This window comes from Hoplias malabaricus, chromosome 3 (genome assembly GCF_029633855.1).
Source record: "Hoplias malabaricus isolate fHopMal1 chromosome 3, fHopMal1.hap1, whole genome shotgun sequence".
Taxonomy (NCBI): Eukaryota; Metazoa; Chordata; class Actinopteri; order Characiformes; family Erythrinidae; genus Hoplias; species Hoplias malabaricus.
This window is the reverse complement of record NC_089802.1, coordinates 59,684,278-59,709,891: the sequence shown is the minus strand read 5'-3', so window position 1 is coordinate 59,709,891 and position 25,614 is coordinate 59,684,278. Positions and strand designations below refer to the sequence as shown.

Here is a 25,614-nt window from a genome sequence, read left to right as displayed (position 1 = left end):
AAACCAGCGCTCTAGTAGAGATTAATGGTGGTTTGAATAGCTAGCCAGCCGTGCTCCTTCATCCAGGAATGTGGCATATATAAAGGGAAAGGAATTGACAGGGCAACCAGAGGACTAGGGCAGGAAAAGGCTGGCTGAGAGCCAGAACATTCTCCCTCTTCTCAGTTGACAGCCATTTTAATTCCTCTGTGCGCCTCTGCAAGAACAACGCAACAGGATCTGTGTAACGCATGTAGTATTCATCCACCACTGGCCACTTGCTCTACTTCTGCCTCATTATTTCTGTGGCATACAATCCAATTAAACTCCATTCAGATTGCACAGGCTTCTGCTTTGCATAGAGAAATGCTCCCCAATTGCTGTAATCCAGGATTATAAAGCTGTTCATCTTGTTCCACATCCTTTAGCCAGGCTACAATCAGAAGGTCAAGCACATATAGTAGGCGTTTCAGTAATTATGTTTAATTCAAGCTAATTGGGGCTATACTTTTCAGATTTACATGGCTTAGATTTGTCTGCAGGTCTTTAGGCCTGGGTGTATTGTCTAACTAGTTGTAAGTAGTTCCTTAGTACGGTTAAGGACCTACTATCTGCTTGAACACAACATTATCTTGCTGGAACAGATATTGCAGTAGTATGGGTAGGGGTAGGTAATATGGAAAAGATTAATATTACAATACTTAATGCTGTTTATTAGAATACCAGAAATGTTTAATACTAAAGGTCATCACTTTGTCCATATGCAGGTTTTGGTTACAAATATGAGTGTAAAAATTTTTCTGGTGTGGTAGTACTTTTAATGGGTTTAACAAACTACATTCATTATTCTCTAGTGGATAGAATAATTTCATAACAAAGTCATAACAAGAGAGCCCCAATCTGGTTATCTGAATTGTGTTCGGCCCACAATCTATCTGTGTTCTTTCTATCTTTGCCAAGCTTTTGCCAGCATTTAAGTCTCAAAGGCATCAGTATTTTTCCAGTTCTTTTTTTTTTTTTTTTTTTTTTTTTTTTTTAAATTGTCCAGCTTTAAAATCCATAAAGAGACACTGTAATAAACACACTTTGTATGATTCTGATCTTTGTTTATGGAGATATATTTGAAGATCTTTTTAAGCACTTTCATCCTTACTCATTCAAATGTGCCAGCTTTCTTGACTGCTACGATTTTTGTTTGTTTTAATGGAAAATAACACCAGTGAAATTGCAAACACATGTAGAAGTAGATTAGATTCTCTATTAGCTTAGTCAGCTATATTGTGAGGTGTTTATTTTTTACTGTGGCAAGATGTACAGTAGTATATAGAAAGACAAAACGCTTGGGTGATACATCTTACAGACTTATGCACACAAAGACTCATTCAAGTCAGCTACCAGATAGGCAGGGTTTCACTAAGCCCAACATGACATCATTGTCTGATGTATTAACATCAAAATTGATGACAAGTGCAACAGCTTATTTATGTTTGTTTTCTTTGTATTATCCATGTGATAGATTACTATAATGTTGTACAGCTGTTGAATTTGTGATATTTTTTGGACACAAACAGACTTTTATTTTTTTTATTTATTTATTTTTTTCTAGTCACAGTACACAAACCTGGGGCTTCTCAACGGAATGGATCAAAATGCTGGCTCTACATCTACGAGCCCTTATAACAATGAACACACGCAAAACAACGTGACGGCTCCGTCTCCTTATGCCCAGCCCAGCTCCACATTTGAGGCGTTGTCCCCATCACCGGCCATCCCATCCAATACAGACTACGCTGGGCCACACACTTTTGATGTATCCTTCCAGCAGTCCAGCACTGCAAAATCTGCCACGTGGACGGTAAGACCCTTCATTTAAAGCAGATATACCATATCTGATATTAGAAATATGCCAGAAATGGTTCATTTGTTTCGCCAGGGGTGCACATTTTGACAATTTGTTTTTTATCTGTAGCCAACAGTTATTGGATGAATATGAATGATTAATTTTTAATGGGCAAGCTGAAAATCAATCATGAAACCCATCAAAATTTGAGTTAAATCGGAAATTGTATAAATGAAACTAAAATTTAATTAAAAATATCCTAAAAAGTATCCCAGTTTTGTTGGGGTTTGAAGTCCCCATCCAAAGAAAAAAAATTTTGCTGTTCAGAACAGCAGCTGTTCTTCACATAGTGGGAACATTTCATGATTGAACCAATAGAAATGCTCCTCAATTCCTTGGAAAAACATTTTAAACATAAAAAATAAAACATTTTGGAGTCCATTGAAAGTTAAGATTTTCCCCCTCCTATAAAGTTACGCTTTTGGAGGTACATGGCTTTTATTTGGACAGCGACTATACGTTCATGACCAAAAATTAAGCATTGTACAAGGGACGACTTGACCACAATTGACCACTCAGTATTAGTAAAAGATAAAACAATGATACATGCTATGAGCAGTAAATGTAGGCTCAATGTCATGTCCACCATATCCTTATCTATAAATTTGCGTACCCATAGTCTCTCATAATATAATACATCACACTTTCTATTTGAGAAAATTGTTCTCGGTGTTGTGGGGGTTTGCTTTCATTGTGGTACATTGCAGTTGTATTGTCATGGCAAAACAAGTGATTGCACAACTATTTTTAGGAGCTTATTTCAGTTTGCATTTAGCAGAACCAATGACCTGTAATGCTCTCATGCATACAAATGAACCTTTGAGTTCAAATAGGAGCTGTTATTTGAAAGTAGATATACATTCAAACTGAAAGCATTGATTTAAACACTGGATTGTTTCATTGTATCACCGTCATGATAGTTACAGTTTTTGGCTTACTCTCTTAGTAATTAGTTTTGTTTATCTCAGAATAAAAAGTAAAATGTGGCAAAGCTTGTATGTATGTGTTGGAAAAATAGTATTTACAGAACATGAAAGTGTTAACATGTTGTCCCCTCAGGAAAATAGGGTTAAGTGCCTAGCCTAAGGCATACAACTGAATCTTCCCTTCACCAGGAAATAGAACATGATGCCCTCCAGTCACCAACCACTCCCGATCACTCACATAGCCTAGAAATCACATTCTTCTCTGAAATCACACTCAGATCCATGTACGTGTAAATCTGAAAACTAGTGATATGCAAGAACCCTGCTAGCTATTCCAGTCCAAAATGAGGATGCATCTGCTACCAGAGTTGATTTACCCAGCTTGGGCTCCTCATGATTTACTGGAGAGAGGATTATTCCTACTGAAAAAGTGTGAAGTCTTTATCTGTCTGATCTCAGCTCTAGGCTTTTCTGTGATCTGTATGAAAGTCTTCAATTACCAAACTGCACCTGGCAGAGGGAGAAGGCCCCTGAGGTTCAAACTGGCCTGCTCTTAGTGTGTTCTACCACATCAGGTCCCAGGACTGACAACAGCGTTATTAAAAATCTTTACATATCATCTTAAAACCACCAGAATATATATTTTAATAATTTTAACAAGACAATTGCTTGTGGGATTTTCCTTATTTTACATTTTGTTCCATATTAGTCCATTGGCTTAGTATTAAGGCATTAGATCAACACTCTTTACTGAAGCCTCTGCTCCAGTAAAGAATTCTATTCTAACGTATCACTATATTTTAATAGATTCTCTGTGAGCATCACAGTGTTGCGCAGCTTATAGAAATGTGTTTTTGCTGTGGATGTTCTTCGGGAATGTGGAGTTTTGAGTCCTGAGACATCTAAATAAGCGTAAACATATATGTAATTTTGCACTGGACACTCAGGTCAATCTTCATTTAATCCTGTCAGATCACATTTGTCTTCATGAGGCTTTGGTTATTTGGCCCTCCAGGATTCTTATGTGGATCTCAGAACAGCTTAGTGCTTTTGTTGAAAGATGCAGCTGCGTTTGGGAGTTTTCTGTTTCCTCAACTAGTTCATGGTGGAAATGTTTCAGTTAATACACTCAAGCAAAATCTGAGCTCATTTAAGTAGTCCTATATATTTTTATTATTAATTGTGTATGTTGGTGAACGAAGGTTGGGTTTTTTCTTTATTTCTTTCTTTTTTGGGGCAAATAGCTTTAGCATTTTTACTGGTCAAAATATTAAATGATATGGCCATGGATACTGGACATATTGACACCTGATTGTAACATATCTTTTAACTACATATTTTCCAATTCTTAGGTAAACATTTCAACTAAAGCCTTCCATATGATTTTGCCGTGGTTTTTGGAAAATTACATTCTATCCAAAGAGAAGCGGTAATTTTTACAGAGCAAGGTTTAACGTCTATAGTGAAGTGAAGATCAATCTACTTCTCTCTATGTATGTTAACGTATATTATACAAGTTAGTTTAAATGTGTTTATTAATAAGAGAAAACATTTTCACAAGACTCTTGGCTGACATCTGTTGGTCTCTTAGCGCCATGCGCATCAACGGTATTTGTGAGATCCGTCTGCTATGCAAAGTCTGTTTTGGTGGCAGTACTACGCATCAGTGAACATTACAACAGCTGGTTGCAAGTGTGATTTTTGCTTGGCTCAGATTTGTGTCACCTCGATAACAGACAGCTGACGAAACCGGCTAGGCAGGTTGTAGTGACTTACTGGGGGTGTCCCAGTGAAGGACCGCATGTATTTTTATATGCCTACTGTGCTGCTTGTCAACTAGTTAGGACCCAAAAATAAAAGGGTCATCCTAAGGGACAGCGCACCCCAGCGGACGACGTTTAACATTGCGTACGCGCTCACCAGTAGGTGGCGACTTCAGTTTTAAGGTTAATTTTTACTCTGCATTTTGTAAGCCTTACCCCTACGATGATGTGTTCCAAAGAGCTAGCTTAGTGATTTCACATTTTATCTTAGTTCGTCAGGGTTAACTTAACGGAGATCCAGATTTTCAGGCAGTTCTGGTTTTTCAAGCCGTTTAATCATATGGGTTAATACTGAAAAACAAGCATCCGATTCTGTGGGAATTTATTTTCGTCATTATGATCCCATCTGCCATTAGTCTCAAATTTGGCACAAGATAGTCTGGAAAAACCAGTGTTTCCATTGCATGAATGATAAAAGCTAAAGCTGCCTTTACATCTTTGAGAAAACAAGTGGAGGAAAGGTTGGTTTGTGAGACAGTTCCTTCATGCTCATTGGCTGTGGAGCTCTGTGGGATAGTGACATTTATTCGATTCCCACAACAGCCCTTGTCATCCTCACTCCTGTCGCATACTCCACCAAAAAACAGTAAGACACCTGACTTCACTGTTAATGTGGATAGGTCTGGGTGTGAGAAAAACACGCCCCATTGGCTCATTTCAGTCTGTTCCCATCTTTCAGTGTCCCACTCACCTCTACAGTCTGCACTAATTGTGGTGAGAACTACCTGTAACACATTAGCTAATCATTGCCTATAGCAGCCCACTCCATTTTTGTGGTTATGATTTATGAACAGTCTAATTAAATTGTCTTACAATAAAATTATTTTTTTTAAATTTCCAAATGTTATGACTATTTTAATTATTTTATGTTTTATAAAAATACATATATATATTATTTTATATTATTCTGCCAAAATTAATTGATAGTTCATTGGTGTCTGATTGTCTTCCAACTAAGTGTTCAGAGAAATGGTTTGTGAGTTAATGAGTGTGAATGTGTGTGTGCCCAGATATAGATTGGCACTCTGTCCTGGGTGAAATCCTAGTGCCCGATGCAGTCCTCCAGGTGGACGGTCGTTCCTGGTTGAGAGTACGCTGTGCGCGTTTGGCTGCCGCTTCTCGCCAGTGTGTGTGTGTGAATTGAGCGTTCTGAGCAGTGTAGATTGTAAAGCGTCCTTGGGTGTCTAGAAAGGCGCTATATAAGTGTAACGATAATAATAATAATAAAAAAATGTTCTAAATGTCATCTGTGACTATTAATAAGGAATGCTTAATGTCCGAGTTTGTGTGCCTGCACTGGTTAGTTTCACAAGCAGATGAATGTGTGTGAATTTCTAAAAGCTCATAAAATGCAATGCAGATTTAGCCTGATTACTGGGTTTTCCTGATGATTCCTGAAGATGACGTAATGCACATGTATATTGTCTTCAATGGATAGATTCAAACCATTATAAGCTTTTGGGAGAGCAGTTAGGCAGCCTTGTGTGTTAACTAGAGTGTGACATTTTGGGGATATCAAGTTACTGTTGTTGTTTTTTATTTTGCTTAATTATAATTATGATATAATGTAATTGCAATAATATTGTGAAAGTGTCTCTGATTTAATTTTCTGTTAATTATCTGCACAGTTTCTGATTGCACTTTCCTGTATGATTCATATTATCCACATTGGTGGGTAGTTGGATAGATTTGGTCAGTCATGTTATGTATGTGAACACCAGATTTGAGTATTGAGGACACTGTACTGGGATGCACCTGACTTTTGTTTCCACAAATTCAGCACTTATCTGAAATATTCCAATTTCAGGTTGATAAACCTATTTTTCCACCTCTTCCAAATGTAAAACCTATTTTGTGATTTGTGACCAGGTTTGTGTCTTTTCCTTGCAATTTTTTTGTATGCACTTTTTTATTTTTGTGTAAACCAGGTGGGTAGAAAATCTTTTGCAGACACACCTTTGCACTAGATAACTCTTCCTGAGTAAAGGCTTGTTGACACATACAGACATTTCCTGGTATTTCATCCAACGACTCCTCATTTACAGGAACACTTTTGCAATCCTGGCCCTTTTGTTTTTGTTAGGCTTTTTTTCAACATCTTTGGTAAGATGACTCCAGAGATGAGTGTCCTGTCTCACTTTCTAAGTTGGGCCAAAGAGAAATGATTGTTTTGTGGTAATGATGTAGCATGTGTTTGATATTATTTTAGCATAGCAAAGGCTTTCTTTATAAATTATCCACAGTGCTTTTGTTTGTCAAACCATCGGCTTTGTCTGCCACTGAAGTGTGCTGTGAGTGAAGAAATACGCCCATCAGACCCCTCTGCAGACATCCCAAGTAGTCTCAGCCAAAGGACAGGGGATTAAGGGAATGGATTGATAATGCTCATGTAAATACTCTGTGCCTCTTTTCTGAACCCTATCGTGCTTAAGGGCCAATCACTGCACCCTGCTCCAATGATCTAAGTTCTCTGGCTGCATGTGTAACAGTGCTGGAGGAGAAGACCGAGGGGGGCTAAGGGTTGGTGGGGGGGATAAAAGCACTCAAAGAATCGAGTGTTCCAACGAAAGGTGGCAAGATACAGCTTGTCCCAGAGACATCTGTAGGCCCGTCCCATGCCTCGTGAGATGGAGCCAAGGCTTGTTTGTGTCAAGAAGCCTGTTGAGACTCGTCTGACTCCACAGCGCAAAGCTCTAAACACAGAACTTAAAGAAAAAAAGGGAGTGCTTTTTGGGGGGTTTTCAAATAAGCTGTGGTTTTTTTTTGCCAAGGAAATTATTTCCCTGTAATTTGTATTGTGTGAAGAAGCCCACTTCTCAGACTGGTTTAGATATGAGCTTTTATTGTCTTTAGTTTATATTTATGTCGATTTGGAATTTGCAAAAGGAAACGTGTCAGGGAGAGTGTAGTGGTCTGGAGTGAGGGAGTGGGTGGAAAGCAGTTAGGTTCAGCTCAGCCTCACAATCATAATCTCCATCTCTTTTAGCTGCCCTTTCAAAACAGAGCTCTAGAGGTCCAGCTTCTCATCTGCAGGAATTCCTGACCCTTTCAGGAGATAAACCCCATCTTTTGTGCTACATGTTTTTCTGAGTTATTTGAACAAGCACACAGATGCAGAAGAAAAGCCCTAGAAAAGACATAAAAAGGGGCTTATGAGAGGGGAGAATTTGGCAGTACTCAGGGCGACCATTCAAGGAAACTCGGGAAAATCCAGTGTAATTACACTGAGGCTGTCACACATTTCTCTGGGAAAGATCACATTTCGAAAGCATATAATTTAATCAAAGGGCATTAAGCAGTGCCAGGAAAATCAGTGGCTTCCGTTAACATCACTATAGAGGAGGGTGCAAGTGTCATGGAGAGTGTGATAAAGGTCATCTAAGAAATGACATACAGAATGAAGATGCAATTGGCTTTATTTATTTTTTTTTTTTCTTAAAAATTTTTTAAAAAGGGACACATTTGTATTACTACAAAAGCCGGAATATTCTGTTGCTGCTGAGCACTTTGCAATAAACATTTCGTCAAGCCACATTATCCCAGGTAATCATGTGGCGTCATCAGCAAAAAAACAGTTATTTTTGCTTTCATTCCATTCTGGTCAGACACTGAAAATACAAACACATGCTCACACCCAGCTGTTTACACGTAGCTCAGTGTCATCGGGTGAGACTCTGAAGCTGATTGGCTGAGCCCCTGTCTGTGGCGTAGCATCCGTTTGCTTATAAGTAGGTGTGCTACATGGAAGAGAGAGTGTATAACTTAACTCATGCAAATGGCCACTTCATCATCCTGTAATTTCAGCTCACCATTCTACGCATGACATCAGTCTTCAGCACCAACAGTGCAGTCTGTGTCAAACAGATTTCATAACGCTCTCTTAATCTGTGCTAATTTACAAACCCATTTCCCAAAACAATTGGGACACTTGCTAAAAATGCAATAAAAACATGAATTCATAATTTGTGAACCTCAGTTGAACCTTTTATTTAACAGAAAAAAAGACAATGAAAAAATTGTCTACGATTTCATGGGCCCTCTTGATTGTATTTTGTGTATCGTCACTCTTTGAAGAACAGTATTTCCGTTTTGGTAGATTTTTAGTCAGCAGCTGTTCTTCACATTGTATATAAAATTCACGATGAATAGAAATATCTATAGACATGAATAGAAATCCTCCAAATTTACTTGGGGGAAAAATAGTTTTCACCAACATCCATTGAAAGTTTCTCTTATGAAGTTACTATTTTGGAGATGCATGTTTTTTTAAAACGAAATATAAATATATTTTGATGCCAACATGTTAGGGCACTGTGTTACATCACCTTGCTTTTTAATTATACTTTTCTATCTTTGGGAAGCTGAGGATACAAAGAGTTGAAATTGCAATTGAATTGTTGCCTTTTCTTGCTTGGCAGAAGAGTTCAGTTGGTCAACAATTTATCAACAAGTTATAGGCAGGCCAGTCAAGTACAGATGCACTTTGTTCATGTGCAGAATGTGACCTGGTGTTGTCTTGTTGAACTACCCACACGAATTCCCAACCAAATCAGTGGAACCTTTGCACACAGACAGGTCACCCATGCTATGGTGAGGCACCCCTATACAGCTGTAGGCTTTTGAACATCTCTTTTATGACATTTTTGATAGACCCTTTTATCTACGGCATAGAACACGCTGTAGTGTCTGCTTTTCCAGACAACAAGCTGAAACATGGATAAGATAAGAACTGTTTAATTGTTGTTTGGCTTTATTTTTGCTTAATAGTGGTTCAGGTTACATTTCTTGATGCATTAGTGCATTGTGTTAATTGACAATGACAGTGTTCCAAACTACTCCTGAGCCAATCTGACTATATTAAATTAAGCAATTAAATGAGGATTGTGTGTGTGTGTGTGTGTGTGTGTGTGTGTGTTGTGTGTTTGTGTGTGTGTGTCTGCTGTAATCATTTATGTAATTACTCAAATGTAATCCTCAAATTTAAACATTTTTCTATTTAACGGTCCAAAAACACGTTGGTAGGTAGATTGGCGACTCAGAAGTGTCCACAAGTGTGTGTGTGTGTGTGTGTGTGTGTGTGTTGCCCTGTGAGTGTGTGTTGCCCCCTCCAGGGTGTATTCCCGCCTTGCACCCAATGATTCCAGGTAAGCTCCGTTCCCACCACGACCCTGAACTGGATAGCAGTTATAGATAATTAATTAATTAATGTTTAAAAATGTGCAAAAATAGTTGTTGTTTTTTAAGCTAAACAAGTACATGCAGTTAGATTGGATTTGATTATAATGAATGGCTTTTACTTCTATAACGTTTTCAACATGTGAAGGCTGGATTCACTGAATGCAACAATGAGTGTCAACATCATTTCAGTCTTCTTGTTCTGTTAGTGATACAATTATGACTTATTTTTTTAGAAGGGACTAAAATGTTTGTCTATATTTCTCCTGGAAGCTACTGGAGACGTTTTGCTAGATGATGTGAACTTTGATGATGAAGCAACTTTGACTGAATCAAAAGAACAGGAAAGAAAAGGAACTTGCCATTTAAAAGCTATATTTTAAAATGCAGAAACACATGGTGAAGTCATAGCAGCAGTGTGCAGACAGCTGGGCTTCAGGCTGGAACTGAGGATTGTTTGAAATGTTAAACAGGATTTATTTATTTATTTTATTTATTCATTTTTTACAGTATAATAGCATTAGCTCTTCTGTACATAGTAAATATTAAGTTATTTAAATTTATAATGATATTTTCAACAAGAAAAAATAAATGCTTTTCAGCATGTTTTCTCATTTCATCCATGCTCTGTCTGTGGAATATCTATTACACACTCCTTCACTCAGTTAACACACTGATTAAAATTTGCTTCCGTGAAATTGGCTTTCCAGTTCCTGACTTCCACTTGTTTGCACTTATCTGTGTTGCTATATGCAAATGCTGCTGCTTTGATTTTTCAGCTACTTTGTTTTTGTCATCATCCCAGTGAGCAGGTGTTTTTTTTTTTTCTTCTCCCCCCACTGTGTGGGAAGTGAGAAAAAAACAGCTTGTGCATTTTTGAGCAGTGAAGCAGGTTTTGGAGCGGCATGGGGCGTGATGATACATGTCAGTTATGAGGCGGGACAAGACCGGAGGCGCCAGAGCACTGAACTGCTTGCCTCATCCTGCCTGAACCCGCAGCCCTGAGCGCTGTGCCGCTCCAACACCGCTGCTGCAGCCGCACACCTGCCCCAACACGCTCATGCATGTTTTATACACACTCTGTTTTGTGCACATTTGAGTGTTAGTACAGATTGTGCGAGCTGGCATTTACATATTTTGTAAGTAAGTAATTGTATACACGTATTCTCACAATTTAACTAATGTTATTACATCTTAAGATTTATTACTCAGTACAAAAACTGTTAGGTCCAAAAGCCAGAGACCACATTAAGAATTGGGGGATGTTTTCGTTTAAACCTAGAAATAAAACACAAATGCTTTTTTAAGTTTGAAAGATTGTATTCCCGGATATTATAAAATAAATATTTTGTACAATTTTGCTACTTTGTACAATGCCCTTTACTAAATGCCTACATTTTAAATGTAGATGCTTCAGAGACGGTAATTCACTCAAATTATTATGTTTATAGAATTTGTTAGGGATGGGGAAAAATCCAGCTAAATTTAATTTATAGGATTTTGGAATGCAAGTCTAGAACTGCTTATCCTCCACAGAGCTTGTTGCCACTAATTTCACTCAAAAACTCCTGAATTCAGAGCTTGTATCGTCATCATATTTCCAGTTTATAAGGAGCATCTTGCGTGCATTTGTATAGGAAAATCTCCAGATGAAAAAGTGTTTGTACTTTGATTTACACTTCATTACCCTCATAGTAATCAGTAGATCAGTAAATCAGTAAAAAATATCTGGCTGCTGTTCAGTGAGGTCTACTGTTAGATCCTGAACTTCAGGTGTTTTGGCGCAGTGTTGAAAGAAATGCCACACACCGAGAGTCCTGTGTTGTACTGTTGTTCTCTGACAGGCCAGCAGTTCAGCAGAGTGGAGTATTGAGTTCTGCCCATTGTAGACTGTGTCATTCTGACAAATCCTCGGCCACTGTTCAAAGAGTTATTCTTCTGGCTTTTGTATGCACTACATTCTCAAGCTGTGTAATTCACATTGTGGCCAATGAATGGGAGATAATTACATGTTAGCCACGTATGCCCTCCCTGTTCAAAAGCCACTGACTCCCATCTATCAGATCACTGTACAGCTCCACCCTGTGTGTGTGTGTGTGTGTGTGTGTGTGTGTGTGTGTGTGTGTGTGTGTGTCGATTTTCCCTCTCTCAGCAGCTCATGCCTGGCCCTGAGCAAACACAGCAGCCTCCGCACATATTTTCATGTTTAAAATGTGTTGCTGCAGGGCTGGGTTTGGTGCTTCTGTGTTTCATTCTGTATTTTTATGTGTCTGTGTAGTGCTGGGGGAATGTAGAAGGTTGCAAGTGTGTAGTATATGTTTTTGTGTTTGTACTCTCTAACAAGCTGGGTTTCCATCACTGTATTTCTATGTGTTTTGACATATCAAGTGGAAGTAGTAAATGTCAGAGAATTTCCAAACTTTGCATAAAAGTTTGTACATTCACCTGATGTAGATACATTTGTGCTTCTATAAAAGAACTATTATTAAATTGAAACATATTTTCTAAATTAATAGTGCAAAAAAATGCAAGAAATATAATAATTCTCAAATTATATTTGTTTTCCAATTGCACTGTAAAAAATGAAAAGTTGAAGATGGTTTGGATCGATTTAAAATATACTTCTGGATTCAATCTGTTTGAGTAAATTGCTTGCTAAAATATAAAATTGGTTAGTGTGGTATATACAAAACATGACAGCAGCAGGTGTCTGTGAATTAACCACGAGATTAAAACATGCCATTACTGTATTTCCTTTTTTTTTTTTTTTGTGACCGTAGTTATCAGCCATTTACTCAGCTTGTTCCTATTTTGAGTGACTCATTCATGTCCACTTTATTTATTGTGTTTACAAGTTTGTAACTTTAACTAATTTTCTCTCCCACTTTATTTATTTAATTAACAGCAGCTAGCAGGTGGAAAATTCCCAGCTATTTGTGTATAAGCCAAGGTTCATTTAAAAAAAAAAAAAGACATATATATTAAATATATATAAATAGATAGATCTGACCCGCTGAATACTCCCAAGCTGATTTAGTCATGGGCACTTCCTGAACTATTTTCAGCTTTGTCGGATTTTGTCATGGATGTGAATATAGAGGATGTTTTGTGCCATATACAACAAATTACATATTTTATTAGTCCTAAAACTGTAATTCTAGGGTTAGGGTCATTAGTGCATTATTTAACTAAAAAACTCAAATTCAAAAATATGTTACATCAGCTTCTTTCCTGTTCTACTGTTTGCAGAGTACAGGCTGTAACTAAACTGTAAACTGACACTTACTTTTTTGCTTCATTCGGTAGATAATACGTTATCTACGTCCTTTATGTAATCTTAAATGATTGATCTGATATAAACCTACTCTGTGTTCTACATGTTCTTTCTTTTTTGTTTATCCTTTCAGTCTCTCTAAGACAGTTAATTACAAGTCCTGAGGGAAATGGCAGGGTTTTTTTTTTTTTTTTGTGGGGGGGTTTCTTTGCCAAGCTTGTGTAATTCTTCATGAACTATTAGGCAGGTGTAGGGATGGGCTCCTCTCACTGGAACACTTCAAATCAAAAGTTAATAGAAATGGAATTTAATGTTCCATTGTTCCTCAAAACAGCTGGGAGCAATGTTCTCTTCCCGCTTCCACATCTTCCCACCTTTACAAATGAACTTAAGAGGAAGGTTTTCTTTGCAGGCTTTTCCGTGCCACTTGAGCACCATAGAGTAACATCCAGCAGTAAGGTTGTTGAAATTCTTGCTGTGGAAGGATGTTCACACGGTTGCCAATGATGCCTCATTTCTTTTTACAGTCAGCGAGCTGGAAATGACTGTGATGAGGCTTTATAGCACACGCGGTGAACTCTGTAATGCACTGGTAGTCATGTTAAGACTGTCCAACACTCTGCAGAAAATGCTTCAATGCAGCAGTTTGCTATTTTATCTCTCCACTTTCATTCTGATTTAATGTTACATGCACAAATGGCTCTACTGTGGCAATATGAGCAACCAAAATCTTCCCAATCTGTCCTGCATTGACTTGTCTGCACTCAAATTTTTTCCTTTTCTTTAATAACATGTCCCTGAGACTCCTAGCAACGTATTAACATATGCCGTCACTTTAGTTTATCTAGGCCCTTAGGGCTGTACAATTAATGGTATAAATCAGTCACAGCATGTCTGGTCTTTGCAATATGCTAATTATAAAAGGCCATGTTGAATGCATTGCATTAGGCTTTGCAGTAAATCTCTTGAATGAAAAAGACCAAGGCTTACTAAATCAGAAAAAAACATTCACTGAATAATAATTCTGTTGATAGTTGAGAATTGTAAAGTACTCTACTTGGGATTTGATGTTAAGCAGCTACAGCAGTGCACTCAAATGCAGCTCCGTTGAGTTTCTGTATTCTAAGGCTGATTACTCAGTCATTATGTGTAAGCTAGTCCTAAGGGAGGTTAAGGAGCTAAAGTTTCAAGTTAATGTTTTTGAACATGCAGCCTTTTTCTTTGTTGAAGAGCGATCACAGATTTGTGGTAGTTACTACAGTGTTGATCAGGGTGTTTTGCAACAGCACTTCCTGTTTGTGTTCTCACTGTGTTACAATTTGTGGTTAGAATTTATAGGTGATGCAGTGTGTATGAGTAAGCCCTGAGTCCCAAGGTGGTAATGTCAGCCGCTGGTGTTTGGGGTGAGTCGATCCTAGTGTGTGATGCAAGGCTGATTTTCTGCGGTCAGTGACATGGCGTTCTCTTGGGAATTGTCAGACCGTATTCATCACAGACACAGGGAGTGTTGAGAAATGCTGTCTAAATGACCGTCTTTGAACAGAAAGGAATGGAAGGGCAGACTTGAAATGATCTATTCATTCCTGGTTTCAAGAGTTATTTTAAATCTCAATGCAGGCCCCCTAGTGGCAGTTCCACCAACACTACATCCATCTGTAAACCTGGAAAGGGGAACAGCACAAATTTTACTCAATTAAAAGGCTTGTATTATTGTTGACCTGATGTTTACCAGTTTAATATAATGTTTAAGTTAATAGAATTTCTAAGCCAGTCTAGTTCATTTCTGTTTTTAAATATAAACACATCATAAAAATATATACTATCACCATTACCAAAGAAAACCGGGATCTGAAGAGCCCCAATGCAGATTATAATGACGTATTATAGCTTTATGAGACGAAAAAATCCTTGCCACGGAATTTTCCTTTTTTCTTTTTGCCATGGTGATATTTCAAAGTAGTTGTGTGTTTGCACCTTCGTGGCCATAATCACAGGCCTTCTGGAGCCCCCTCAGCTCCAGGCCAGAGGCAGAAATGCTGAAGCCAGTAGCCAGCTGCTGCACCCGGTTTAAGTCTTTTATATGGCTCTCTGTCAGCTAATCAGTCGCCACGCTGCAGGTGTTTCACCCCCACTCTCCCTATGGCCATCATAAACACATCCTCTGCACTTTTGATCTAGTGTCATTGAAGGCTTTATTGAGCTGGCAGAAAGGGTTGGGCAAATGACATATAGAAGACTTTAAAGGTTTTAAGTGTAGATTAAACAGTAGTTGCATTTTAGTAAACAAATGTTCTCTTTTCTCTCCAGTACTCCACAGAGCTTAAGAAGTTATATTGCCAGATCGCAAAGACGTGTCCCATCCAGATAAAGGTCCTGACCAATCCACCCCAGGGAGCAGTCATTCGTGCAATGCCTGTCTACAAGAAAGCAGAACATGTGACTGAAGTGGTCAAACGATGCCCCAACCACGAACTCAGCCGAGAATTCAACGATGGTAAATGAATCCTCTGTAGAGTGTATGATATGTGTGATATGATGAAAACATGTTGGGTGGTTTCAAATATCTGATATGTTTTATGTCTGTTGAACAGGCCAAATTGCCCCACCAAGTCATCTGATTAGAGTAGAGGGCAACAGCCACGCCCAGTATGTGGAAGACTCAATCACCGGGCGTCAGAGTGTTCTGGTGCCATACGAGCCCCCTCAGGTATGTTTGAATCACCATGTGACGTCTTTTGCTCTGAGTGGTTTTATTACACAACTCCACATGTTTTCTTTGCTTCCATTCTAGCTCTTATTTGTGTATATGTGACTTTGTGACAAGGTTGCTCTGTTCCAACAGGTGGGCACAGAATTTACGACAATCCTTTACAACTTCATGTGCAATTCCAGCTGTGTAGGTGGAATGAACAGACGCCCAATCCTCATCATCGTCACATTGGAAACCAGAGAGTAAGACCCATTAGGACGCTATATAGGCAGTATCTAAAAGTAATTTACCATTTACCAGGATGTGGCCCTAATGCACGAGTGCTAATGGCATAATAGCTAAAAGCCCTAGTGAAATGTGAGTTACAAGAAGTGTTATAGATTCATTGTATTGACATAATAGGTTCAGCTAAGCATTATATTTTCATAAAATTTGTACTCATCTTAACCTTTGGGATACACAGTATGTCACAATATATCACATCCACAACAGCAGTGTGACAGTGGTCTTTGACAGTGTGGCAAACTGTTTACAATTAAACTAAGTTATGAAGTTCTCTATTAATTTTCTTTCCCACCATGGGGGATTATCACCTGGCAAGGATAAGCATCGGGTTACTTGTCAACATAAATATCAAATTACATAATTCTGTTGCCCAGCCCTAGTTTATGTACCCTATGTAGATTCATTCAGTCACATTAACCTAGAGTACAGTGGTTAAGGCAGTCTTGTGCTTGGCTCTTCAGCGGTCAGGTGCTTGGCCGGCGGTGCTTCGAAGCTCGGATCTGCGCATGCCCAGGACGAGATCGCAAAGCAGATGAGGACAGCATCCGCAAGCAGCATGTCGGTGATGGCACAAAAAGTTCTGAGGGTACGAAACGCCGTAAGTAGCGCTGGGGGCTGGTGATGGGGTTTCTTCTCTCAAATAAACACACACTCAAAACTTAAAATCTCTATGGGGCCTGAGATTTTGGACCAGCAAGTTGTTCTTACATTGTTGTTACACTCTTGCTTTCCTATCACTCTGGGTATGGTTGTGAAGAGAGTAACACAAAATACACTTACGCACCCACTGCATGGTGCTTTTCCTAGACTACTTGTATTGTTGTGACACAGTATTGATTTTTAAACTTGGTTCTGTTGGAAGATTAGTTTGTGTTAAATTCATAATTCAAGATGCTTAAAAAATATATGCGCCCTTATTTTCTTTCTGGAAATTTGCTGTTAGTTTGATGTTTACAGTATAGCATCTGAAACTCGGAGTGCATGATGTATATGAAAATTACTTTATTATTCAGTTTTATCAATAACGTCTTGTGCACACTAACACTGCATGCACTTTATCCCTGTTAGCCTCAGTGTGTCTGCTTTGCTAAGACCTGTGCTTCAGCTGTGTGTTTTTCTCCATGTCGCATTCTCAACTGCCTCACTTCATGTTAATATCTCTCTCTCTCTTATTTTCTCTTGATTGCTCCCACAGCATTCCGCCAGGCCTCTCATGGAATTCAGATATCTTCTATAAAGAAGAGAAGATCCACTGATGAGGAAGTGTTTTGTTTGCCTGTGAGTCTAAGTTAATTTTGGTATTTTTGGCATTGAATTAAATAAAATGTGTGCATGAAAATCACCTCAGTCTGGGAGTTAGAATAAAATATTTTGTCAAAACAATTCTGGCAATAAATGTGTGAACAGATATCAAATACCACCCAAACTCATCCTGCTCTCTCCTTTCTCTCTAACAGATTAAAGGCCGTGAAATATATGAGATTTTGGTCAAAATCAAAGAGTCTCTGGAGCTCATGCAGTTCCTCCCTCAGCACACCATAGAATCATACAGGCAGCAGCAGCAAAGCCTCCTGCAGAAACAGTGAGTACCTCACACTCAGGGAGATTACTCTATAAAGCTACGCTCACTAAAGGAGGGAATCACTTCTGCTCTGCAGACTTTTAGACTCACAACACTGCAGGACCTGGGCATATTCACTCGCTCATGTTTAACAGGTAACAAACCCTCCATAAAGGAGCACCTTCAGCAACCCAGTAGATTTAAGTTCTTCATAAGGGCAGTGCTTCACTTCAGTGACACTATGTGTCTTTGTTGATAAATGCATTAGCTTGTACTCATCAAGAATAGACCCTCCTTTTGTGAGCTTAGCGACTGCTACTGCAGGCAGTGTACACACGCAGGCCACACACACAGCACCAACAAGGTTCACCCTGGCGCTTCTTTGCAGTGTTTTGTCAGTTGTTTAACCTAAACTGATTGTTTACCAGCACGGCTTTCTTTGTTTCTCTCCCCCTCCCCCTTTTTATGGATTTAATCCTTTTCTTTGCGGACTTGGCCGTGACATTGGGATGAATATGTGTTTGAACAGGCATGCACAGCAGACCCACCCCACTTTACACTCCTTTTGTGTCTTTAAGTTTAGGCCTGAAGTGTTGCATGGCAGCTTGAGTGGAATATTCCATTACACTGACAGTGTGATTACTGCATGAGCCAACGCTTTAAGTTGTGGCTGGCATGAGATGGATTTGTGATTTTTTTTTTTAAGCAGCAAATTTAAAGTTAAGCTTCTTGAGCTTCTCACCCAGGACTAAACTAAACCTGGCTTCTAACAGAGGGTGTACCTTTTTAAGGTGGTGCTGTTTTAGTCCATGATTTAATTTGGGTTAGTCTTTGACAGCTGATCTGACTGGTTATATGCTGCTTGTGCGTTAGAAAGTGACAGACCTAAAATAAAACAATACAAAAGTTTGGGCACCCCGAGTTAAATGATATTTTTGGGATTTTAATATAATTACTTGTACTCTGCAGAGAGCCCATTTCTGCTCATTAAGTTAATGCATGGTTTGCTTTTACTGGAAAAATATGAGAGTGACTGCAAATGTTTTGGTGCATTTTTCTCAGTAAATAAATAGAGGTCGGGTCTAAATCTAAACGCCTTCTGTAAGTTGTTCCCTGTGGAGTATGAGTACTTCTTTGACCTGTGGTGTCCATACATTTGCATATAAATCTATGTCAGGTTTACCCAGAATATCGAGTTGGTGTTTTAGGGCAGTGTTCAGTTTGTCTTTTTTCGAATACAAAGGCTCTGTACCTGCAGCTAGAACACAGCATAAAGCAATAAACAAAGCGAAGGAGAGAGCTGGAAATTATAGCTCTGAATAATGCACTTCGACGCCCTGTGATAATTACTGCTTTTGTTTGCTCTCCTCATTAAGAAACTGACAGGTGAGGTAGTGTCTGCGCAGTCTTCACTCTGCCTTCCCCCCCTCTCTGTCATTTCGTCCCAGGCCTTTGTAGAGTGAGAAACTACGCTAGGGAGGGTCGTAGTTTGTCTCTATTTTAACACAGCTGAAAAACAACGGTTTACGACCTTAGCTCTGTGGTGTGGATACAATGAGTAGGTGAGGGGTAGCCATTATCTTTAAAATTGTCCACTCACAGGAGACACAAAGTGCTGTTCTTCCATCAGCCTTTGTCATTTTTGTCAGTTGTTGGACAATGACGTACCAAAAGAAAAGTTTGCATAGCAGTGTTGAAGTAGTTCTGCTTTCTTCTGATTCATTTTGACAGATTTAGTTCAGTATCTTGCTTTTCTCTCTACATTCTCACTCATCTGTTTATCTCTCTGCTCATATCTTCTGTTTATTTGTCTAACCTCTGTTTTTTTCCCCTACCATAAATAAAATAATAAAAAAATGCTTCCTGTGTCTGTGACTCAGTGGTTTAGGCCTCTTTATTTGCTTCATTTGCTTTTCTGTTCTTCTCCTTGCTTTCCTTGCTTTTGCCTTTAGGCTGTATTGCCACTTTGTGTGTAGCACTGCCACGCAGTGAGCGTTGTTATTACTGCAGGAATACTTGCAGCAGTACATCACATACAATTCGTATTTTTTGATAATTTTCACTTCAATTTTTTTCAATTTTCACACTTATAATAAGATTAGTTATTTATGCCTCTTGGAATGTTCAGGTTTCATTCAGTAGTTGTATATATATATATATACACACACATTTGATATTTAATAACACTAGTTTAAGGGGTTATCTGAATAATTAAATACTTCACACCTTTTTAATTCCTTTTGGCAAATACCAATGAAAAAGCCATTTTGGAAATCTTTCAGCTTTTATTATCATTACATAATGTACAACAAAATGGAGCCACCACATTAAAAAAAACACAAGTTCACTGGGACAGTGAACACACACACACACACACACACACACACACACAAAATCCAAAGAACAGCTTTATGAAAGTCTCTTTTACTGTGGCAGTAATACACAGTTTTATTGAGATGGTTGTCCATTGCATCACATACATCATCTTTGTTGAGCTCAGTGTAGAGTTCCACGTTCAAAAGCAAGTTATTCTTAGATCACAGTTATGGGTAGGAATATTCGTTTTGATTATATTCGTTCAAATGATCACAAGTAATCTCCATTCTGGTCGAATGGCCACAAGGGGGCCCTGCAGGAAGAGACTAACTAAAATGCAACTCCCTGGCGGCGTGGACACCACATCACTGAACATTTTTAAACAGTGGCTCATTTCTAAGCACAGAAATGAACATGTATGTTTAGTGTTGTCATTGTGGCTATTGAACAAGATTTTAGCTAGAACTCCTGTTCTTCTGCTCCTTGCTCTTTGTTTTCCTCATTTTTTCTTTGTTCTACTTTGCATTCTGGCCTTTCCTCAGAAATTGCACTTTATTTCCCTTTGTCCATCCACCTTCTCTCTGTGTTGCTCTCTTTTTCCCTCTTTTTTCCTCTTTATTGTTGTTCTCTCTCTCTTTCTCTTTCTTTTCTATCTTTCTCCTATCTCTGCAGTCTCCTCAGGGCCCGCCTGCGTTCTGAACTGTTGGAGCCTTTAGGTGAGCAGAAGAGACGCTTCAGCGCTTCCTAAAAGCAGGAGTTACATTCCTCCTCCTTCACAGCTTCCCTCACTCTTCTCTCGTCCTCATTTCTTCACCCTCCCTTCACTCCCTGTCTCCAGGGGACTTCCTGTGGCTACACTTTAGATAGCCCAATAAAAGAAAGGTCGTAGATTTTGGTTGCCACAGCTGTACTTCACCTCACCTAAGCTCAAAAGTTTATTTTTCCCCTCCCAGAAGTTTTAAGACGGTTGAAAGTAATGCATGATTGTTTGAACCATCCCAATTTTACTGTTTAGATAAGATGATCAAAATGAACTGTTTGCTTGCTTATTTGTGTATTTTTTTTTTTTTTTGTTTATGTTAAATTTTGAAGGCCTCATGCTGTGTGTCATACTGTTTTTGTTTTTGTTTTGTTTTTTCTTGATCATGATTTTCAATTTTTTCTGTGTTTGTTTTTTCACTGTTTTTTTAAAAGGGCCCTTATTGCTGAGCTGGCTGTTGTTTTTAGCACTTGTATTGACAAATCTACTGTTATTGCACAGAAAGACATTGCACAAAAACAGTACCAGCCTCTCAGCTGACCACCTCATCCCTCTCTCTCTCTCTCTCTCTCTCTCTCTCTGTCTTTTCCTGATTGTCTGAACCAGGAACCAAGCACGTTTTATTTTTTTTATTACTTATTTCTCTATGGGACTAATAGTATTCTGTAAGCTCTTGAAAATATTTTCGAAAGCTATTTTCATTTGACGTCTTCTTATTCATGGAGCTGGGCTCATATATAGATGTCTATGGGTTTGTTGGGGGGAAAGACTTTATTGATAATATAACAGATAATGCTGGTCATATTTTATAAAGTGCACTGCAGGGCAGTAAGGATTTGTGTTTTGATTGACTTGGTAGTATGCACATTTTCTTAAGAGAAATGTATTTTTTTTGTCAGAGAGAATGAGAAATGAATGCTTTAGTTAGTGAGATCTTGCTTGTTCTGTGAGAATCAAATGCTGGATGTATAACTGATGCCTCTTGCACTTTTGTTTGTTATTCAATAAATGTCTTTTCTGCTTTTGACTTTCTCTTTTTTCTTCTCTTTCCTTTCTGAGCCTCATTATGGTCATTTTTTCTGTTTTTCCTCCTTAAAAAAATGGCATAAAAACAGCAGAACAATGTAAAAAGACAAAGAAACCTAGGTCACATAAAGACATATTTCACATTGACGAAAATCCATACAACCTTCAACACTTTTAGTTTTAATATCCTGAAAAATCACATTTATAACTGTGACTCATATTATGAGAGACTAAAATGGATTGATGCTGTCTGAGCCATATTATTATGCTATAAATATTAACTAATATTTAATGTTTTTTAATAACTTCTTCAACCCAGTTATAGCATACTCATGCAGAATTAGTGAAGACCTCAGCTTCCCTTCATCCTTTCCTCTGTCTCTGTATTTTCCCTCTAGTCTAATTAGAAACTCATTCACCTTCCTCGTCTTTTGTTGTCATTGTGCTGTTAGACTATGTCTCTGCTACCTGTGCTTTTTCCCCTGTGACCATGGCCTGGCTGTCCTGCTGAACTATGTGACTAATAGCAGGGCTTCTTCTGTTGTTTAAGATGGGATTTGTCAGACGATCAGAATTACAGGCCGTGTCCTCCTCCTCTCTGCTCCAGGAGCCCCTTGCCCCCCCAGCCTGCCTTCGGCTCCAGCTCCCCGCCACACGGCAAGGTCAACAAACTGCCCTCAGTCAGTCAGCTCATCAACCCCCAGCAGCGCAACACCCTCACCCCGTCCAGCATGACTGGAGGACTCACTGACAGTAAGATTAAGATTCTGTCTAAGGCACTATTTATCAGTCACCATATAACACCAGTGTCCAAAGCAAAACATATATCTCTATTTTTGTTTATTTAGTTACTACATCATTTGAACACAGCAGCTGTCCTTCACACGTTGGTAGGTGGATTGGTGATTCAAAAAGTGTGAGTGAATGTGTGTGTGTGTGTGTGTGTGTGTGTGTGTTGCCCTGTGAAGGACTGGCGCCTACTCCAGGCTGTGTTCCTGCCTTTTGTCCAGTGATTCCGGGTAGGCTCCGGACCCACCGTGACCCTGAACTGGATAAGCGCTTACAGATAATGAATGAATGAATGAATGAATATATTGACTTCAGTTTAAAGTTAAAAAGATTTTGTACCTTTGTAGTTACATGTAAATAAAAACATTTTTTAATGATCATTTTATTATTTTTTAATAGTTTTACATAATATATAATAAGCTACTCTTAACTGTAGGTCCGTTTACCAATGAGATACATTTACCTGGGATTCAGAGGGTCAAAGTAAAATCAAAAATAGAGTTTACTATATTGATTTCTCCTGACCTGTGGTTTTAGACGGTGGCCTGACTGTACTGAAAAAAAGTTGTGGAAGTTTGGAACAAATCCTTTGTAAATCTGTTTGATTTAAGATATTTGACCGTTTGGGTTCATGCTTTGAACATGGACACAGTTACAGTTAAATAACTGTTAGAAATCCTTCAGTACATCCCCAGTCCGCCGCAGTTGCCCAGTGGGGCTGAACTTGTCTGAGCATGACAAGTTCTAAGTAGCACTCAGTGTCTCAGTGTCTCTGACAGTGAGCTTCCTTTCACATGTGAACTGGATCTTTGTGGGACAAAGCTCTTCCTAATCCCCAGGGCTCAGCATTTGTCATATTAGGCGAAACTGACCTCACCTGTCCACTATTTCCTAATCCACTCCTGCGTCGCCATTGGCTGTAGGTGCCAAGAACACACAGTTCATCATTGCTGTGACAGTTTGAAGGAGATGAGTCTGGCTCTACTCAACAAAGGGCATTAACAACGACATGCATTATAAAATACACAGGGGTTTTGTGTTAATGAATATATAATGATGCATCTTATAAAATAATTATAATAATAATAACAATACTCAGACTGATGGTCTTCCCCTGTGTTCCTTTATCTGCAGTGACCCCAATGATGAGCACCCACATCCCCATGAACACAGATTTGAGTTCACTGAGTCCCACCCACGCTCTGCAGCCTCAGTTACCCATGGTGCCCTCCTCTCACTGCACGCCTCCGCCGCCCTACCCAGTGGACAGCAGCATCTCCAGGTACACTTCCACAAAAAGTCCACTAAAGAATGCCGGCAGTAGCTTAGTGCAGTGCGTCTTAAACTGGGAGGGCGCAACTCCTCAGTGGGTCACCAAAAACATAGGAGGGGGGTTGAGATGATTTTCGGTCTAAATGTATTTTTTATAATATTTTTAACTTTAAAATCAACAGCTTTGAAAACATTTCATCAGGCTAGAGATGCACACTCGAGTGTTTCCTTACTCTTCCTGCTAAATAAAGACTGGATGCTCTGTCTATAAACTATTTTGAGACGAAAGCTTGAGTTAGTGAAGAGATGGGACGGTGGCTCCAGAAAAAGCCAGTAAAAAGTTCAGTAAGTGTCTGTTTCTACTCGATCATCTTCAGATGGCCGTGCACAAACTGGAGAAAATGAGAGGAAAAAACTTCAGTGCATCAGTGATATCAGAAAGTAGGGATGCACCGATACCATGTTTTCTCCTTCAGATACGATATTTCATGTTCAAGTATCTGTCGATACAGGGTACCGATACCAACTCTATCTTATTTAATAGATAGGCGCCTTTGTATCCAGATATTTATATTGCTGTACTTAGAGATTTTATATTGTTAAAGCAGTGTTCTGTATCGCTAATAAGATATAATAAGCTTATTAACTGCTGCACATTAAATGTTTTTAAATTTCAGAGCCATGGAAATATAAATATTTTGACAGTGCAGTAACAAATACAAATAGGAAGACACAGTGTAGCCTGACTAAACAACTTTTTACACTGTTATGAGGATACATGTTACGATTGTGAAATGCTCTTTAAGGACTGCTGCTGACCTGTGTTAGCGTGCTTCTCTGTGGTTGTTGAATGAAGTCAGTTTTCTGTGGCATGCCTTAAGCTGAGGTTACGCTACACTACTTTTAGTCTGATTCTAAATATTTTTGCCTCAAAATCACGTTTCAGACCAGTCGCAACATATCAAACGTTTGATTTGGATGTAGTCGCGTAGTGTAAACTCTCCACCAACTCAAGGCTGAACAAGTCCCTTCAACAGCCAATGAGAACAGAGAACAGAACGTAAACACTGGCACGTGCAGTGGAGCGCTACAGTGGAGGACGGATTAAATTGTAAAACTATGAAAAACTACAAAATATTACATAGAGCTGGATGCCCAAGTCCCAATATAACGAGTATTACCCTGTAGGAGAATATAGTGAGCCACAAAACACGCTGTTACAGCCTTTATTCCAGCTGTATTCTAATTTTCCATTCCACCTTAAATGACAAAACACTGGTGTGCTCTAGCGCAGTTTCTGAACCATTTAAGGTGGAACGTAGCCTCAACTATGTGCTATTCTCCTAACCTCCAGCTCCAGCTGCAGCGTCTCTCCTCTACACACCTGGTCACCTCTTTTTATAAAGCCTTTCATGAGCTGTCTGGAGTGTGTTGAGCTACGGCAGCATTTGCTGTTAAGAAACACCAGACTACATTATATAGGGTGTGTACTACAGAAAGACTGGTCAGCACTGTTTCACTCCTAAATCAATCTGTTTCAGTTTCCTGCTGCGGCTGGGATGCTCTTCCTGTCTGGACTATTTCACCGCCCAAGGCCTTACCAACATCTACCAGATTGAGAACTACAGTCTAGAGGTGAGTGTTTATCAGCCTCTTCTGAAGATGTGTACACTCACTGTCCACTTTATTACAAAACATTGTTGATCACATCATTTTGTCCAAACATTGCAGCCCTAGTTTGTAATAAAGTGGATGGCTAGTGAGTGTGTGTTTGTGTGTGTGTGTTTGTGTGTGTGTGTGTGTGTGTGTGTGCTGTGC

General features: G+C 39.0%; 1 protein-coding gene across 13 annotated transcripts in view; it reads left to right on the top strand.

The window, feature by feature from the left end:
* The window catches only part of tp63 (tumor protein p63), a 100,986-nt gene that overhangs the window by 74,624 nt on the left and 748 nt on the right, over positions 1-25,614 (top strand). For 7 of the 13 annotated variants that reach the window (XM_066663686.1, XM_066663688.1, XM_066663687.1 and 4 more), the window contains 10 exons: positions 1,586-1,834; positions 15,385-15,571; positions 15,669-15,784; positions 15,920-16,029; positions 16,534-16,670; positions 17,268-17,350; positions 17,530-17,654; positions 22,286-22,488; positions 23,659-23,806; positions 25,338-25,431. In XM_066663686.1, coding sequence (XP_066519783.1) covers positions 1,586-1,834; positions 15,385-15,571; positions 15,669-15,784; positions 15,920-16,029; positions 16,534-16,670; positions 17,268-17,350; positions 17,530-17,654; positions 22,286-22,488; positions 23,659-23,806; positions 25,338-25,431 — 1,452 coding nt within the window. The remainder of the gene's footprint in view (positions 1-1,585; positions 1,835-15,384; positions 15,572-15,668; positions 15,785-15,919; positions 16,030-16,533; positions 16,671-17,267; positions 17,351-17,529; positions 17,655-22,285; positions 22,489-23,658; positions 23,807-25,337; positions 25,432-25,614) is intronic. The other 6 variants (XM_066663684.1, XM_066663693.1, XM_066663681.1 and 3 more) reach the window with 3 other exon arrangements.